This window comes from Montipora foliosa, unplaced genomic scaffold, assembly GCF_036669935.1.
Source record: "Montipora foliosa isolate CH-2021 unplaced genomic scaffold, ASM3666993v2 scaffold_387, whole genome shotgun sequence".
NCBI classification, from domain to species: Eukaryota; Metazoa; Cnidaria; class Anthozoa; order Scleractinia; family Acroporidae; genus Montipora; species Montipora foliosa.
This window is the reverse complement of record NW_027179687.1, coordinates 71,496-90,000: the sequence shown is the minus strand read 5'-3', so window position 1 is coordinate 90,000 and position 18,505 is coordinate 71,496. Positions and strand designations below refer to the sequence as shown.

The 18,505-nt window shown below is 40.3% G+C and overlaps 1 protein-coding gene across 1 annotated transcript in view; it reads left to right on the top strand.

The window, feature by feature from the left end:
- The window catches only part of LOC137987747 (DBH-like monooxygenase protein 1 homolog), a 38,078-nt gene extending 19,859 nt beyond the window's left edge, over positions 1-18,219 (top strand). The window contains exons 7-14 of the mRNA XM_068833816.1: positions 270-436; positions 5,257-5,329; positions 6,271-6,356; positions 8,147-8,185; positions 8,426-8,485; positions 13,118-13,242; positions 15,965-16,085; positions 16,500-18,219. Coding sequence (XP_068689917.1) covers positions 270-436; positions 5,257-5,329; positions 6,271-6,356; positions 8,147-8,185; positions 8,426-8,485; positions 13,118-13,242; positions 15,965-16,085; positions 16,500-16,646 — 818 coding nt within the window. The 3' untranslated portion in view covers positions 16,647-18,219. The remainder of the gene's footprint in view (positions 1-269; positions 437-5,256; positions 5,330-6,270; positions 6,357-8,146; positions 8,186-8,425; positions 8,486-13,117; positions 13,243-15,964; positions 16,086-16,499) is intronic.
- Positions 18,220-18,505: the final 286 nt, after the last annotated feature.

The following is an 18,505-nucleotide window of genomic DNA, read 5'->3' as shown; positions in this document are numbered from 1 at the left end:
TTTATCCTTGAACGCGAACTCGACCGTAACGCGAACTCGACCGGTTAAATCAGTGGAGTTCAATGTCTTAACGAGAAGGCTGGGCTGCGGAACATACATGTTGCAATCTGAGGGCGGTGAGCCACTTGAAAATTAAATTAAACAAAAACGTTGGATGGGGAACGCACACACGAATGTCGCATATAACAGGATGCGCAGAGAGATTGAAATACAAATGTTGAATCTAACAAGCGCCTTCATATCATAATGTTTCCTTTTGCTTTTTAAAGGAATAATTGACAGTTCTGGGTTGCGGTTTTACTACACCAAACAGCTGAGAAAATACGATTCGGGGCTATTGATGGTAGGAGCAAGAACAGATTATGCACTTATGATTCCGCCAAAAGAAAAAAACTGGGAAATCAATGGCTTCTGTAGTTCTAACTGCACCAGACAGGTGTGTTGCCTTACCATGTATATTGATTGTAAAAGGATAAGTCTGTTTGCCTTCATGAGTTGACTGAGAAACTAAATTGGAGATAAATAGAATGGTTGTCGGAACTTTTCCTTCTTTTTATTTTCTTAATTAGAGCGGTTTTCAATTGAGTGTTGTAAAACAAACACCAAAGTGATTACTTCGACCAATCACAGCAGGTGCAAACCTTACAATGAACCAATCCAAATTCGCAGTAATTTCATGTAACTTGCTCCAAGCGCGGGAAAAGTCGCCCGTTCAAGTCGCGTTTGTTTTGGTTTTCCTTCTCATTAGTTGATAAACTTGCGCGGATTTTTAAACCAATCACTAAGCGTGGCTGCAATTGCAATCGCGTAATGGTCCCTTATCGAATTTTAAAATTACCGCTGAATACAAACACCAATGACACATTGATACAGGTCAGGAGCCCATCTGCATGGAGCGTGCAACTTCCTTACAGCGTCTGTGAAACGGCGTTTTCACAAGTAGGTTTATTTTAAGACTAGCCCTTCCCGCGAATTAGGTCAAAAAACAAAGGCAGTTCCGGTTCGGTGACCCTATGACGTCAGCTTAATTTCTTGTAATTGATCATCGGGTTCCTGTGGGAGTCTCATTCGCGGGAAATTCAATCTAAAAATAAATCGGTCTGTGAAAACGCCGTTACACGAACACAGTAGAGTTGTAGGCTCCGGGTCATGGGTTCCTGTACAGGTTGAGTTTCGACCTAAAGTAAAGTATTCACAAAACCGGCGGGTGCCTGAAATTTGAAATTTAAACAATAGACAGAGCTCGAGTTGTAAACAAGTCATCTTCTCGCTGGAGGAACATGCGCTCTCAATGCTTTTATTCAGCGGTCATGCCGAACTCGAAACTGGACTATTACTTTCGACGGTCAATTGAAAACTGCTCTAAACGAAAATTTGGTTTTTTATCAGATGAGTTGATCAAGGTAAATTGATCACAGTAAGAAACATTTCCTAGCTGATGTTTGGAGCGTTACTGAACCCATCGCCGTGATTCATGTAATGAATAGGCTAAGTTCCGCTCTCTCTGCTTGATGAGGTAGTGCGAGCACCGATGCAGTCAACGTTTAGAAAGATCTGGCTCCAGTTGTTCAAAAGATGGATAGCGCTATATCAGCCGGATAAATCACTCTCCAGTGGAAACCAATTTGCGCTGTACAATGGATAGTGATTTATTCGGTGGATTTTGAACAACTGAGTCCAGGTTTTGGTACATTATACTCTGAGAGAAATGAGGGGACCGTGCTATGCCAGCCTTTTCGAAGTTTAAATCGAAGTGAAACAAACTACTCTCAGTAAAGTGGACTAAAGACGTTACATCGACGACTGCGTCGGCGCTACCTTATCATGCACAGGAAATCTATTACTTCAGTCAATTCTCTTCCCCCAGCTTTAAATTAAATACAACTATCTACTAGCTTCCACTACAAACCTAAAGATTCCCACATGCATGCAGTTGTCTGCTACATTCATTTTCTCATCCATAACAGGTGAAAAATGCCTGGTATCCCATTTTCTCAATTTCTCTGATGCAGGTGCCTTTGTAGGGACACTCAGACTTTTGCAATAAATCCAAGGAAAACAGTCGGAAACCAATGAATGAGTTGCAAGCGATCGGATCCCTCTTTATTCGCAAAGGGCTCTGGTATCGCCAGGGGGCTAACATTTCAAGTCGCTGTAAGAAAATATATGGCGGAAACCTATTTCGACGTCCAAAAAACGATTTTGGAGACAGATCAAAGCTTTTTTCGACACAGTTTTATCAGAAATCGATTTGGGCAATGTTGATACGTGGCAAGTGTATGTTTTTGTTTGAATAACCGTGAAATATGTGATAAAATTTACTTGGATTAACCCTGCTCGCGTAAGGATCCGTAACGTTAATTTTGTGAAATTGACATCTCGTCATGGTCTCGAAATATTACAAAATTAGGTATAAATATGGAGGAAATAACACAATGAAACCTTTTAATTGTATTTACGTGTGCACGGGCTGTTTTCTTATTAGTTACGTCTTGCGTAAACGAATAAAGCAGGGTTTGTGCAACTCCTTGAAGTCCTCGAAAAGCCCTGGTATTTAATTTGGACTTCAAGGGTGCTTGAAAAGCCCTTGAAAAAAAAAGGATTTTGCGGAAAACTGCTTGAAAACTCGTTGGAGTTTTTCTTGGGTGAAAATTGTTGCGATTGCATCATGCTAAGTTAAAAGAGACATTTCAAAAATCTGAGCCCAAAATTGACTATTAGGGAAACATTACTGAAATCCTAAAATTAAAATGTCCATGCGTGCATTTAACTCGCAGGATGGATGTGGTAAGGAATATCAAGGTAGGCTTTTTCAGCAAAGAAAACACTGAAACACGATGTATGGCATAGAAATATTCTTATAAAGACTCCTTGAAAACTCAATTTCTGGCTCTTGAAAACTCCTTGAATACTTCTGGAATTTTATAGACAAAATCCAGCACGAACCCTGTAAAGGCTTCTGGAAATTTACCTCCTCAAAGGAGAGAAGTGGTTGTCCGCGGAGATGGAAATTGTTTTTACGGAGCTATTCCTCCTTGGAGGGATGAAATGAGCGGTGAGAAACATGAGGAAATCCATAGGTTAAGTTTTAGTTTGATTGAGAAAAATCCAACGGTTTTTGAGCGGCTAATTTAGCTATTTTCTTCAAACTCTGTCAGGGTCCAATCACTTTAATGTATTACGACGATTCTGCTCAAGCAAACCATTTCAATCTCCCACCTCTAGGTAGCTGTTTCAATGCTCCTCTTCCATAGAAGCAGTCTCTGTTTCGATAGAAATAGATGACATTGGGAATTCATAGGCCTCAGCTGTTAAACAAAACTTTTTTTTCTGTCAAACTACCAACTACAAGTATTTAAGTCACTGGATCTAAGCAAACTTGACAAGCTCCACTATGACTTCGACCAATACAAAAGCGTCATCTTCATGTACTAGTTCTCTGTAGATCTGATCTTTGGAGCGGGTCTTTGAGGTTTCAGTACTCTCTCAATCGTACTCTCTTATGTACAAAGTTGGTTTATGACATTCGGAGGTTCTGTAACCTCGTTCAAAATTATTTGAACAGACCTTTGTACTCATCGAAAGCTTGAATTGGTCAAGATTAGTAGCTCTAGCCCACGGCAAAACATCATTATTATTCCTGGGTGAGTAAAATCTTAATATTCCAACAAGAGAAAGAGTCTTTTACTTTTCTGGCCAGTAACTTCGAGCACAATGATCGCCACTAGTCTACAGGGGCACCCATCGTCAATTTTCGGAAAATATCTGTTCGGAAGACGATTTGAGATCTAGAATTTTCGGAACATTTGTTGTAAAATTTCTTGCTTGGCTGCCTATCCTATGATTTTCGAACATCTGGAAAATGGTATAATTGCCCATTTTTAACGGATTGTTACCCCAAAAAGGTCACCTAGAACTTTAGGGAGCCTTTTTTTCTGGCTGAAAATTTCAAAAAGGTAAGTCTTAATCCCTATAATTTTCGGATCACTAGACTTTCAGCTAGGATATCCGAACAGATGAAAAATTATTAGGGGATAAAAATCTGCCTATATCTACTGTTTAAATACTAAAATACGTTTAATAATGCTATGTGTAAATGATTTTGAACTATATTCTCGTTGGGTGCCCCTGAGTCTTGGCATATTGCCAATATTATTTGAATTGCTGAGTTTAGAAATAGGCCAAAAGCCAGCCTATACACACGTAAATACAACTGAAAGGGCTTTATTGAGTTATTTCCTCCAGATTGATTCCTAATTTTGAAATTTTTTGAGACCGTTTCACGATAAACTACGCAAGCAAGGAAGTTAATCAGCAAATTTTATCTCATATTTCACAGTTATTCAAACAAAAACTTACACTTGCCATGTATCAGCATTGGCACGAAATCAATTTCTGATAAAACTGTGTCGAAAAAAAGCGTTGATCTCTGTCCAAAATCGTGTTTTGGACATCGATTAAGTTTCCGCCTTACATTTTCACACATTTTCGCACATTTTGCACCTTTGGCGATCCCAGAACCCTTTGCGTATAAGGCAAGGATCCGATTGCTGACAACTCATTCTAACCACGCGTCCCATAACATGGCAATTTGTGCCCAATCACCACACCACAGAGATAACACAAAAAGCCGCAAAAATATCGAATAAAAATTTATTTTTCAAGTTTGCAGTCTCAATCCCTACGGAATCAATGAACGCTTTTCATTCATTCGGATGCTTTGTCCATTGAGCTACTAGAGTTTTTATCTAGGTCTTGCATCTCAATTCTACAAATGCATGAATAGATGGAAAGGTGTAATGCACCCGTGAGAAGGATAGCATACAAGTTGCTTGGCAACGGGCGAAAGAACAGCTAAAACATCATAGTCCTAGAGTCAGTGCTAGGCAGGATTCGAAGCTACGACCTCTGTAACAGGTAATCTGAGACACATGACATTCAGAACCCAAAGACCAGTTGGACACATTGTCCATTCAGGACCTAGATAAAAACGACCTGTAGTTTCACAATGAGTTCTAGTAACTAATTGGGTAGAGCTTCCGGCAAAAGACACAAAATAGTCTCATTGCACCATTACCAAAGAAAGCTCAATAGCGCATGTCCCAACAGCGACAGTCGATCGTCAACAAAATATCTTTAGATCGGTTATTAGGTCCCTTTTTCGTCAATCAACATTTGTACATGCAACATAGTTATCTGTGTCTGCGGATGTTGGCTGCAAACCTCTTATTCTGTCTTCTCTTTTTTCGGCTTAAGGGCTTCAAAGGATCCAAGCTACCAGAGGGAGGAATCAATGTATTCGCTTCTCTGCCACACACGCATCTGACGGGTAAATAATAATTTTACTTGAACTAGTAGTAGAGAGAGCGTTCCCCGACTTACGCTTGTTGGGGCTTTCTTTGACATGGTTCCGAAATGCCAATTATAAGGAAATTGCCGTGGCAACGACGAAAAGGTACGCGACGGGACAAAAGTGGGCGATTGTCTCTATTGTCTTTTGACACGGGGTGATTTCCTTTTCTGTGCCAGAACATGATACGACTTCAGGACACAATAGATACGTTCTGGGACGATATTTGACCCCAGGCGAGGATAGGAAAGCACCAGTTGCCACCATTCTGGTCACCAAAGCTTCGGATCTTATGACTGGGCCCGTCCCTCAGTCATGCACAAAAAAGAAGAGCTCTGGGGTCGAGATTGCAGTTGCCACCAACCTACTGCATGTACTGCTAGACATTCAAGTCGACAATAAAACATGCGACAGCAGTAAAATCAAATCTACGTTGTATCGGCTCTTGCTTAAAATATTTAGTTTCTCAACTTGTAATTACGCCGATCAGATCAAGCCACTGATCCAACGTACACCGACAGGAAGATTGTTCACGGTTGCTTGCTTCAAAACTCTAACGTTTTTGAGACGCGGATGGCAACCGGAAGTGAGCTTTATTCCCTTTCAAACTTGTCTTCACCCAACCACATTTATATTGCTAAGTATATTTTCTCCATCAGAGATGATTAGTTTAAACATCGTGGAGACACTATCGTCCTGGCATAGCATGCAAAAGGTTTACTTCCGGTTGCCGTCCGCGTCTCAAAAACGTCGTGTACTATGGCTTGATGAAGCCGCAGTGGAACTACAGTGGTCAATACCGGCGTCAAGATCAGTGATCGTGGGACAAGCGCCCGAGCGAACAGCTCAACTATATTAATATGAACCAAAACGTGTGGCTATTTTTGTGATACGAAGAACAATGTTGTGTGTTTTTTTAGGCCGCAAGATCTTTCTCCGCCACATCAGAAATGAAGTAGAGCTTCCCGAGATAACTAAAGACTATCATTATGATTTTAACTTCCAGGTAATTCACGTCTCAAAGGGACCATATAAGTCAATCCAGTTTGGTTTACGAAATAGTTTTCATTCACAAAATATATTGTTTCACACGAATGATATGACTTCTGAATGGAATCGTCTGGCTATCTGAGTAATGTAGCGGCTCTCGTAACGACTCCATCAATTCCACAGTCGGCTTTGTCTCGCTTCATTTGTCTTAAGGCGCCCGAAACGAGGAAACAATGTTGCGGAAACATTGTTGCGGAAGCAAATGTTTCCCCGATTGCGGCCCCAAAAAATATTTGTTGCGGAAGCAAAAATGTTTCCTCGTTTGTGCGCCAAGGGAAACATTTCGGGAAACAATGTTTCGGCAACAATGTTTCCTCGTTTGCGGGCGCCTTTATAATGAAAACTTTTATAGAAAGGAAAGATGATATTTAAGCCTTGTTGTCAGTGAAGTCCGGGTATTGATATATCGATCAAAACGTGGGATATTGGTTTTGCTGACTTTAGTGCGGCACGCAAGTTTTAAGCTCATTACACTTAAACTAAAGGAATCTTTGCTGACGCCATTGTTTACATTTTGTTTCATTATTAAAACATACGAGGCTTCGTGTTATTTACAAATTGACTTCAAAAGGTAAAAGGAATAGTTAAACTTAGGGCCTGTTCACATGGAGGTGGGGGACTCCGGGTAGGGGAGGTACCCCGCCTCCCCCGTAGAAAAAAAAAACGAGCCTTCACATGTAATCTTTATAGCCTGGGGGCGCTGGAGTGAGGTTTCCAAATGCTTCGGCGGAATATTCAAACTAAAGATAAATACCCGGATGAACATCACCCCAGGCCCAGTCAGGCGGAGTACCCCCACCTTTCGCATTCACGTGGGGAAATGGGGAAAACTTACCCCACCTAAGCTGGTTACCCGGCCCGGCTAACCGGGCAGCCCGCCTCGTTGAGGTATCCCACCTCCGCATGTGAACCCGATCGTGAAAAAAAGAGAAATTGGTTACCCCACCTATCCAGGGTCACCTACCTCCCCGTGAACAGATCCTTAGTTAAATCTCCAATTCAGTCAAAGCCTTTTGCCTTTGATAACGAGGGAGTTATCAGCCATCAAACACTGATAAATTCTTGTATGGCAAAAGTGCTGGTGATCCATACATTATTTGTAAAATTTCGACTTTTCAAAGCATCATTGCTCAGAGATTATCTGGGGTATAGATCGGGTTCAAATTTTCAGAGATATCTCATTATGCAATGCACTTTCAGTAGTCATTACTTTATTCTCAGTAAAGACGTCCCACACCTGTGGAACTTTCGATACGAGCTAATAAAATCGGATAGAATAGAAAAATAGAAGTCATTCAGCTGTGGAGCCAAAATCTTCTCGTGAACATTGTTGAGTACTGGCAACACTGTAACCGGCCTGTAGTTTGCCTTAATCAATTCATCTTTTTTAAATAGGGGAGTGACTTGCCCCATACATGTAGATCGACAGAGGAGGTAGTTGTATTAGCTACTGGCCCAGCAATCACAAATCATGTCGTGGCTGCATGATTTTCGGACTCTGGCCGTATTTAAACTAGAGGACGTCTAAGACGTCTTCTAATAATTATCCTCTTTAGGTGGTTTGTCCGGGGCCAGGAGCCAATACAGTATTTGTTAACGTAGATGTTGCCTCAAAGAGCGCCGGCATCTCGTTCGTCCATGTAGATAACGGAATATGAGGTGGAGGTCTGTAAATGCCGACAACAGTAACCCAATTCTTTCTAACCTTGACCTCTAGTACTATAAATCTCTTTCATCTATTCGCAGGAAGTTCAAACATTGGCGAAAGAAGTTCACATTGCTCCAGTAAGATTTACTTTTGAAACGTTACTCTCCTTCTCCTCCCTCCCTGAACACAATTTTCCCTGACCATTCCTCCCTCAATCTGAATTGCTAGCTAAAGAAGACTTAAGTTGGATTAAAGGAAATATCGAACTTGGCTTGAAAGTCCGTGAGTTGAAACCTGTTGCTAACTTTCCTCTTAAAGATCTTTTTAATCGAAAGCCAAATAATATGTCTAAAAGAAGTTTCATAATTTGTTCACAGGGGGACGCCTTAATAAATGTGTGCGTCTATGACTCGACGGATAGAACTGGTTTCACACGGGTAAGTATTATGGCGAGTCAATTTATGCCGTTAAGAAAAAATTAAAGGCAGTCACACAACAATCTGCTTCAACGAAGCTGCCATTTCATTCATCACTCCACCTAGGGCTAGGGCCAAGAGTAACAAACTCCTCTCTACTGGCGTAGAGTCAGGTTTTGCTTTCCGCTAAAGTTAACAAGAAGGCGATAAGGAGATCTGCCATTAAATATTTACAGCTACGCGTTTTCAGTGAGTTGTTTAGTCTGTCACGGTACACACTAAATTCGGGGCTGGGTTAATTTCTCTCGGCTTCCACAATTACTGACCCGGTTAAGTCGGGTCCGGCTGAGAAATGGAGTATCGGGTGTCTGACTAAACTTGCGCTCTTCAAGTTTTAATACCCTGCGTGGTTTCTTCGTAGTTTTTGTGTCTCATACTAAGTTATACCTCTCGGAACCGTGGAAAAATATAAACTTGTAGGGTACTCAGCGTAGAATTTATCCCTTTCGTAAACAATCGATGCCATTTGGACGAGACTTAGAACAATTTTCACTGTTAAGTTCGTCCTTTCAAATGAGGAAAAATACTTAATCTAGGACTAGATTATCAGCGTATGTCACTTCCTTGTATATGGAACCAGCGCCCGCAGTGCGCGCGGCAGTCAAAACTGTACTATCCTGGGGCCCGTTTCACGAAAGTCCCGAAAAGCCCCTTTGTGAAACTGCTAACCGCTTCTTTTGGAAAGCCGATCTTTTAACATGTTTTCAAGCCAACTAAAAGAAACATGTCCGTAAAGTTTGACGACTTACATCCTCTCCGTTTTTGAGATACAGGAGAAATTGTGACACCAGAAAATGGCCCGTAAAGTTTCGGGACTTTCGAGAAACGGACCCTTGATGATCATTTTGCCTTTCATCGGAAACGGTGTATTTTTGTGCGCAAACGACGTTGTTGTCGATCTGCCCTGTCGAAAGGATGCCACCAAAGTTTTTCGCGAAGTTAAAACAATAAATACATTATCAATACAGTTTTGACGTCTTCTTACACTAGATTCGAAAATATCATACTGAATTCGTCATAAAATAGTTAGAAAAAGCACAAATAGCAGCCTAAGCACAACAGCTGACGTTCGAAAAGCCGCTCGCCGGCAACCCAGTTTTGGGGCCAAAGTTTGTTGACAAAAAAGTTGCCACAAAACCTGTTAAATGGTTTTCTGACCCTTTAATTGCGAACAATTGAAGTGACGTCAGATAGCACAGTTTTTCCCGCTTGCTGAATTCTGATTGGTCAATTTAAATTTCAGTAGTTCTCGCCGTATGCACGAGTAGAATTAAGAAAAAAAAAATAGAAAAAGTTGATCGCACGATGTCGAGCTCGGTTCAATGGCTTAAGAGCAAATGCACTAAGCCTCTGCACTACCGAAACGACGGCTTCCAATTGGTAATTTCAAAGTATTTAAATGAGGCTAACTCTAACAATTTATTGAAAGCTAACCGAATAAAAAGGCTTGGTTACTAAGAATGGCATCTACCGTCAAAAATGACATCGCTTGTTTACGAAAGGGAAATCAGCCTCAGTGTCAGTTCTACTGAGTGTGTAATCACGTTAACAAATGATTCGTCTTCTCAAATCAGGACGGCACACAAGAAAAAACAAAGCAATTAAGTGTCTATCGTTTGACTTTATCGTGGCTTCCCTATTTTGCATGAGAGTGGACCAGTTAAGGGAATACCGTTAGATTTCGGTTAAAAGCCCCCCCCGCTCAAGCCCCCCTGGTTATAGGCCCATCTACTTGGAAACAAAAAAATTCATCCGGTTATAAGCCCCCCTCCCCGGATATTAGCCCCCCCTCCAGTTTTCCTTGTTTTCTTAATATGAAGTACTCTTGTAGAACTCTGTACTACTTCAAACACAAAATTAGGAAAGATTGCGGAACAATAATAAACGAGAGAATTAAGAGCAGGAAGCCTCGCCGCCGTGAACTAGACATTAAAATTCTTAACAATGACTGCGAAGATGAACTCTGAGCTTCGGGTTTGTTGCGTTCCGGTTACGTTCACGTTGCAGAGGAGGAATGAATAGTATCCCATAATGCATAGCGACCCCTTTCATATTATCAACTGAAATCGTAACGTGATCACCAGGGGGAGGTACTGCCATATATAGACTATATAGTTATGTGCCGCTGTGAAGGGTATGGTTTTCAAGCAGTTTACTCTAGGATAGAGTATATAAATCATAGCCTTTCGGTCGAGAATAGGGTATCATTTTCACGAAACTGACCAATCGGTTGAAGATTTTATCAAGACTAAGGAAACCAGAAATTCCCACTCAATAATATTATAAAATCAAATGGACAAAGTTTAAGTTTACCTAACTCAGCCTCAACAGTGTCAATAAATGGCTATCATGAAACACCTCTGGATATTCGGAATTTAGACGGAAATCGGTGGGAGTTTACTCTAGTATAGGGTAGCAAAATTCAGCTTAACTAGCTCTGGTATAGGCTAAGGGTTCCAGGGTCCCAGCGGCACATCCCGGCGGCGATGCGTAATACCCGATGTTGTTGAGAGTCGATCTGTGGATGTGTACGTCTCCCTTGCTGGTTCCAATTAATCATCCCTTCGTTCAACATAGGTAGTCCAAGAAAGGGGAGTTAAATCTGAAATCCGCGTTTGTGCAATCGCTTTCAAATGAAATGATCAAATCACAAGTGCCACTTGGGGGCTCGTTAAACTAGTGTATTTTGATAAAACCTTCGACTCCGAAAGTATAAGAAAATGTGGGTACTTCAGGGTACTTCTCCGCCAAAAATATCGATCTGCATGAGTGAAGTCCATATTTGGACAAAAAAAAACTCTAATCCACAACTTTATAAATTTGTTTATTCATAACCTCTCTTCGGGTCAGTGATCACATTTTGAAACAACCACATTTTGAGTTATCAAAATACCCGTACCTTTCTGTGAGTCTTGACGAATAAATATCAGAAATTAAATACGAAGAGATAAAGTATTGACAGACACAAATCACTCACCATTATAATCGACAAAACCTACGAAATAATCACAAAGAAGATCGTGTATTTCGTCAACCGAGCGCGCCATTTTATTTTGCTATTCCTGTTGGAGAGAGATGCCAAAAAGAAGCCTGGGATACTATTCATTCCTCCTCTGTCCATTTGTCCCTAAAATTGAAATGCATTCGATTTATATTGAGGCTTGAAAGACTTGAAAGTTTAAATCAAAATTAGTAAATTTAAAACGTATTTATATCAACTGAGGTCCCATGTTTTATGAGTCTGCAATAAGTCAATGAGTCAATGAGTCATGAGTCAATGAGACTCACAGTCAATATAGCAATAATTTATTGATTAAGCCTAAGCCCTCGTTTCAGTGATTAGGCCTAAGCACTCTCTGAAATTTTAGCTTTCATTTATTGTTTGGTTAACTGCACTAACTCATTAGGAGTTTCGAAGCAAGCAACCGTGGACAATTTTCCTGTCGGTGTACGTTGGATCAGTGGCTTGATCTGATCGGCGTTATTTCAAGTTGAGAAACTAAATATTTTAAGCAAGAGCAGATACAACGTAGATTTGATTTTAGTGATGTACTATATTTCGGCTGGGCAAACCAGCCTTCTTCAGGTATAATGAGAGTTTACATTGAATTGCTTCTATGTACATATATATATAGTAAATGGATGTTGACGTAATACTGGAAAAAATGTGATAAAACATGGCAGTTACAGTCGCAGAACATTTCCTCTCCTCTCCCCACAACATCTCCAAGGACATGCAATTAATCCCTATCGAAAAAATATTTTCTAACAGAGACTCGATCCGTAAGGCCAGGGAAGCTTTTTTAATTTTAAAAGGCAGGACACTTGATCCCAACGGTCTTAATATCCGCGAAGAAACGTATTAGATTTCAGTTTATTATTTCGAGTGATTTCCGTTATTTTTCCGTGACTCTTAGTATTTGAATTCAAAATCTTTGTAACTGCCATGTTTTATCACATTTTTTCCAGTATTACGTCAACATCCATTTACTATATATATATATATATATGTACATAGAAGCAATTCAATGTAAACTCTCATTGTACCTGAAGAAGGCTGGTTTGGCCAGCCGAAATATAGTACATCACTAAAATCAAATCTACGTTGTATCGGCTCTTGCTTAAAATATTTAGTTAACTCATTAGGGCCGTTAATACGAAAGAAAATAAGCCGCGGCTTAAATAAGACACGACACCCGCATAAATGGTACAAAATCTACGTTCACGGCTTATTTTCTCTCGTCTAAACGGCTCTATTGACTCATTGACTCATAGACTCATAAATAGTGTACACTCACATCAACTCTGCTGTGGCTCATTTCGAGACCCCTCCCCCCACCCCCCTCCCCAACCGGATATAAGCCCCTCCGTTTAAAAGCTTAATAGCTTAGGATTTGTTGATTTTGTCGTTAGCATTATACACCGTTCACTGGCAGTTGAGGCGGCGTTGAAAACCGGAGATTCTTTTAAATGATGTTTCAGTTAAATGTTTCTCTACTCATTCCTTTACCCACTCTCTCCCTCAAATAATGTTTTTCTTTTAGTCATCCATTTATTTATTTATCCATTCATTCATTCATTCCTTTGCTTTAGGGAGGTCTTGGTACAAGAGACGAGATGTGCCTCTCATTGTTGTTGTATTATCCCAAAGTAAACACTTCTTCATGCATGTCAAGTGAGCGGCCGGCTTGGCAAAAATGGGACGAACAATACGTCAAGTAATTATTTCGAAATCTTGCCTGCTTATCTGTTAGACTGCAAAACAGTCGTATTTTTTGCGAACGCAAGAGACGCAGTAAATATTCCAACGAAAGGTCTGGAGCGAGTGTAGAAACGGCGATGGAGAATGGGGAGAGACGCGCCGTGTGAGGCTCGCGCGCTTCACACGCGAGGATCACGCTTACGGCGCTTCGCGCCTTCCGAAAATGAAAGAAAACGACTGCAGTCTACTTATCTGGCGGTAGTGCTGTGCAAGTCCGACCTTTGCCCCAAAGCACATTCTCGCCGGTGTTTTAAATTCTGCCAGTATTGCAGGGTATTCGAATTAACAAATAAACAAGCCTCACTTGTGATCTGTTTTGTTGTAAAGTACGCAGGACTGAGTAGGTAGAGCAAGAAAAATGTGTAGGGGAAACACGAGACCGTCCCTTCTTCTTAAGTGCTCTATCCTCTTCCTAAGTGCTTTACAACTTGTTTTATAATAAGGAATTCCTTCATAATTTCCTCACACATTCGGCTGAAATTTCCGGAGAACTTTATTTTCCAAATCGTACGAGTGGCGTCAGTCGTGCATCCGTACTCTCGTAAAGCACGCTAAAACAGACCAATCAATGGGTCAAAATATTTTATTGTATGGTTAAACACGGCCAAAGCTGTCAAAATGTCAAGCAGTCAAAGTTAAGAAACCATCAAATGCAGGTTCGAATTTTCGCTCATTGTGTTAAGCCATCCCTTTTTTTTTTCGTTTAGCGTCGAATGCGTTTCCTGATATTGGGTCGGTCGGTCAAACTTCAAAAAAAATCATAAGCAGTCTCGGAATTAGATGGCTGGTACCCCAGCATCATAGCTGTGGATCAAGGAAAACAACAAGACGTGAACCTAAAATCAATATGGCGGAAAAGTTGGTGGATGTTGTTGCAAAATTAAGACAGCGTGGGAAAAAGGATCAACTACCGAAACTCCTATGCGACAGAAAATCAAGTGGTTTAAAAACGTCGTTACCTTTTTTTTTTTTTAAAAATGCCAAAAATTTGGGTCGGTCGGACGACGCTAAAAGGAGAAAAAAAAAGGGGATGGCCTTAACGTTGTTGTTAACACAATTGGAAAACAAGCTGCTTAACGAGTGTGGCTGGTAAACAAACTGATACTGCCTTCGTTGTGCTGTATGAATGAACCACAGTGGAGTTATAGGAAGAAGATCCCCAGAACAGATAACAGGCGAGGCTTCTTTTTACTTGTTTTGTAACAGAGAATTTTTTTAAATTTCATCACGTACTCGGCGAAAATTTTCGGAAAACTTTATTTTCCAAATCCTACCAGTGGCGTCAGCCGTGCAGCTGTACTCTTATAAAGCAGGCGGTTTTAATAGACTATAACCATCCAGAGCGCGTGTTAAATCGAAACATTATTATAATTCTAAATAACACAGTTTTTTATCTTTAAAATACATTTGAGCCCATTATCATTATCATTAAATAATTTCTCCTCTAAATATGAGACAGTGTGGTCCAAGGTTTGTATGTGGTTGTGACGGTTTCAAATGATCGAGAATTCACTCTACCCCGCTTTGTGTACAACCAACTGGATGCTACCTGTCATAGGCGCCTATGGACCCGTCGCGGAACGGATAAAACTTCACTGTTTCTTTGTAAAACTGTTCGAACCGTTCCAGTTTTTGTCGGGCCCGTGCCGTTTTTGCTCTGTCGTGTAAACGCGCCTTTAATCAACAAATTATTGCTATATTGACTGTGAGTCCATTGACTCATGACTCATGAAACATGCGTTCTCCACTTTAATGCGTCTTTTAGTTAGTCATTTAATTCCTCCGTATAAAGTACGGGCGAGAGACGAATTATCCTGAATTATACGTCTGGGCAAACTAAATCGTTTAGTGGGTCTTCAAAGACGCACCAAACGATGTGTGTCTTCAACTAGTGCGTCTTCAAAGACGCACAAAACGATTTAGTTTGTCCATACATATAATGTGTCTGTCGCCCGTCTTTATACGGGACGAATTCAATGACGATTCAAAAGACGCATTAAATTAAATTGCCCAAAGTCGCCAACACCCGTATAAGAACTGCCATTAGGGAGTTTAAGCAAAGACGACGGCTACGGCAACGAAAACGGCAGTCCAAAATGGAACTTAGCGCTATCGCAAGTATTTCGCGGTTATTCCGTCTTGTTCACCTTGTACAATACGGGCAATCTGTCCTATAACTGCATGGGTGCGAACGGTTTTAAAGTCAAAACAGAAAAGGACTGTTTCGTGGTTACATGCTCACGTTGTCGTCAAAACCTAAGATTTGGTGATTTCACGTTGTTGTTTTGTCGAGTACGGCAAAGAAATGCACGGAAATTCGTGTTGCACGTGCAACACGAGTATTTTTCCTTTTTAACCAATGATATTCTTGCTTTGTGGCGTTGCCGTAGCCGTAGCCGTCGTCTTTGCTTAAACTCCCTATTGTTGTTTGCAGAAGACTGGAATGAAATGAACTCAAATGCATGCCACACGTGCCGCACGCTTCTGTACTCTTTAACGTAGTTTTTTTTTTTACGGCGTCGCCGTTGACCCTGTCAGCGTGCATTATTTATAACAGATCAAAGTTAAACTTTTGATGTGTACGAACATTATGTTATTCATGGGCAGACATTCTTTTTATTATTTAAGACAAGACGAATGAATACGGCAGGACAAACAGAAATGTTTTTATGTTACAGGCAGAACTATGCATTACTGGGGAAGCCGACCTTCTGGAGTGAGGCCGTGGACGAGGGACTAAAAGAAGCCTACCGCGAGACCAAAACTGTCCTATCGTTTTGTGTGGATAAAGCAAAACCGGTAATTTGTTGTACACAGGGCTGCATGCTTTTTGAGTGTCCAAAGAAGTATCAGTGTAGCTCAGTATCGCTGTTTGTAAGGAATAAAATGCGTGTTTTTGGTAAACTGGTTGCTTTTCATGGTTGGATTCAGATTGATTCATTTAATCGCCTGATTTTCAACTGAGGACGACTACCTGTTATCACAACTGCAGGAGAATGTTAATCTAAACTAATCATGTTACATTTTTTTGGCTTTTTGTTTATCGAGAAGGCAACATGCGAAAGTTTGCAGGGTATTTGTCAAGCTGAACTCCCATCTATTCATCCATCGAAAAAAAAAAATCACATACTTTCAAAACATTTTCGCGAATGGAGGAGTTACCTTCAATCAGAAACAAATTTTAAAAGACTAATTTTTTGTGTTCTATTGTAGGTTTATGGTGTCAGTCCTAAACCAGTGATCAAGAAACCTTACCAGACAGAATCTATCTGCAAAGAGGTCTCCTTTGCTACCAACGTTGTGCCAGGATACTTCAGTGCGCTAGTCACGATTACATGTTTGATTGCTTTCATCCGCTGAACTGAAACAACACTGCTTCAGAAATTCCCCTACCCACCCTAGAGGAATTTAGCGACCTTTTCGTACATCTTTCAGTTAACCTTTGTTTAAAGAGAAAGCACACCCACGTCGCGTTTATTTTTAGCTGCACACGTAGTGATTCGATTTGCTCTGCCTCTCATATATATGATGGAGGCTTGAAGCGCGCGCGCGTAAGCCACACACGCAGCTCTAAAAGCTGTTCAAGTCAGCACGTGAAAATATCGCTGATTTCGCTCACCTTTCTTCTAATTCTTTACATATATGGAATATAAACAGACATCTATTCACGAAAGCTAAGAAAAATTTGCACAAACGGTTTAATGGTCACTGAAGGTGGCTGAACACAGTTTTTGATACCAATGTTTCATTTAGAGGCCTTATGCGTCCCATGGCGCAAAAAGGACTGATGATGATGATGTTTCATTTACCTTTTACTCTAAAATCCTTGATCCTTTGGTCACCAAAAATGGTAGCAAGCAAGTTAACAACACGACCTTCCCTTTTTTGATAGTTAAGCTGAAGTATGTGCCGTTGTCATGGCAACATGAATTAATATAGAAGGGCCTTTAAAATCGGTTTTGGTTATTTGCAGAAAATCTGGTCGTTAAATTTTCTTTATAATTTGCATACAACAAGCTTGTAACGATGCTCGCAAGTTAACACCATTTTAATAATAATTTGACAGAGAGATGTTTAATTTATATTATGTGTTCGGCCACCTTAATACAGTTTTCGCGCGCGCTCTTGCTAACGCAATGCAGCGCGCGCGCAAGGATTGCAAAAAAATAATACAGCAGTTATTTTATTTGCTCAATGCTTCCGCTATCTGTAACATAGTGTTTTCATGGTTTTAGTGTTTTGTGAGAAATGTATGTTAGAAAAGGTAACGATGCTAAGAACTTTGCAATTCGCAGATTTTTCTTTGTTCTCGAAAGAACCCAGTTAAATGCAGCGCATGCGTAGTAAGTTAAAAAAATTGAGATTGAATGCAGAATAGCTTTCTCAGAAATACTCCTATTTCTCGAGAACCACTCGTTAGAATTTAACAAAATTTGGCACGAAAATATTTGAGCTTTAACAGAGGAAATTCTAGATATTCCAGTGAACCTTCAACAAGGGATAATTAAAATTCTCTCTGTCAAATTATTATTAAGATAGTGTTAACTTGTGAGCATCGTTACAAGCTTGATACATGCAAATTATAAAGAAAATCTAACGACCGGATTTTCTGAAAATAAACAAAACCGATTTTAGAGGCCTGTTTATATTTGTTGATGTTGCTATGGCAACGGCATATACGTCAGCTCAACTATCAAAAAACTGAAGTTCGTGTTGTTAACTTGCTTGCTACCATTTTTGGCGACAAAAGGATCAAGGATTTTAGAGACAAAGGTAAATGAAGCCTAGGTATCAAAAATTATGTTCAGCCACCTTAAGGAGGCTCGAAAGGGTTTCAATACTTAGAAGACACTCTCTTTAGATCGAATGACGCTACAATACTGTATCACGAAACAGCAATGTTATGGTACCATATGAAACACCAGTTATTTCTAAACAGGATGTGATCATTATTGTGATGTAATAAGTTACCTTGGCAACGGGAAAGCCCAGCAAAAACACCCTATATTTTGGATTTAGTTGCTCATATCTCAAAAACGAACTTAGTGACCCCTGTTTTATTGCTGAAAAGTTATTAGAAGGCCACAATGAAACATTTGGCAAGTTTTAAAAGAATTCTGTCCAGTGGATTCAAAGCCATCTTAAAAAAATCGCAGAATTAAGGTGGCTCTGAATCCGCTACACAGAATTTTTTTTAACTTTGCAGAAAGTTTCATCTT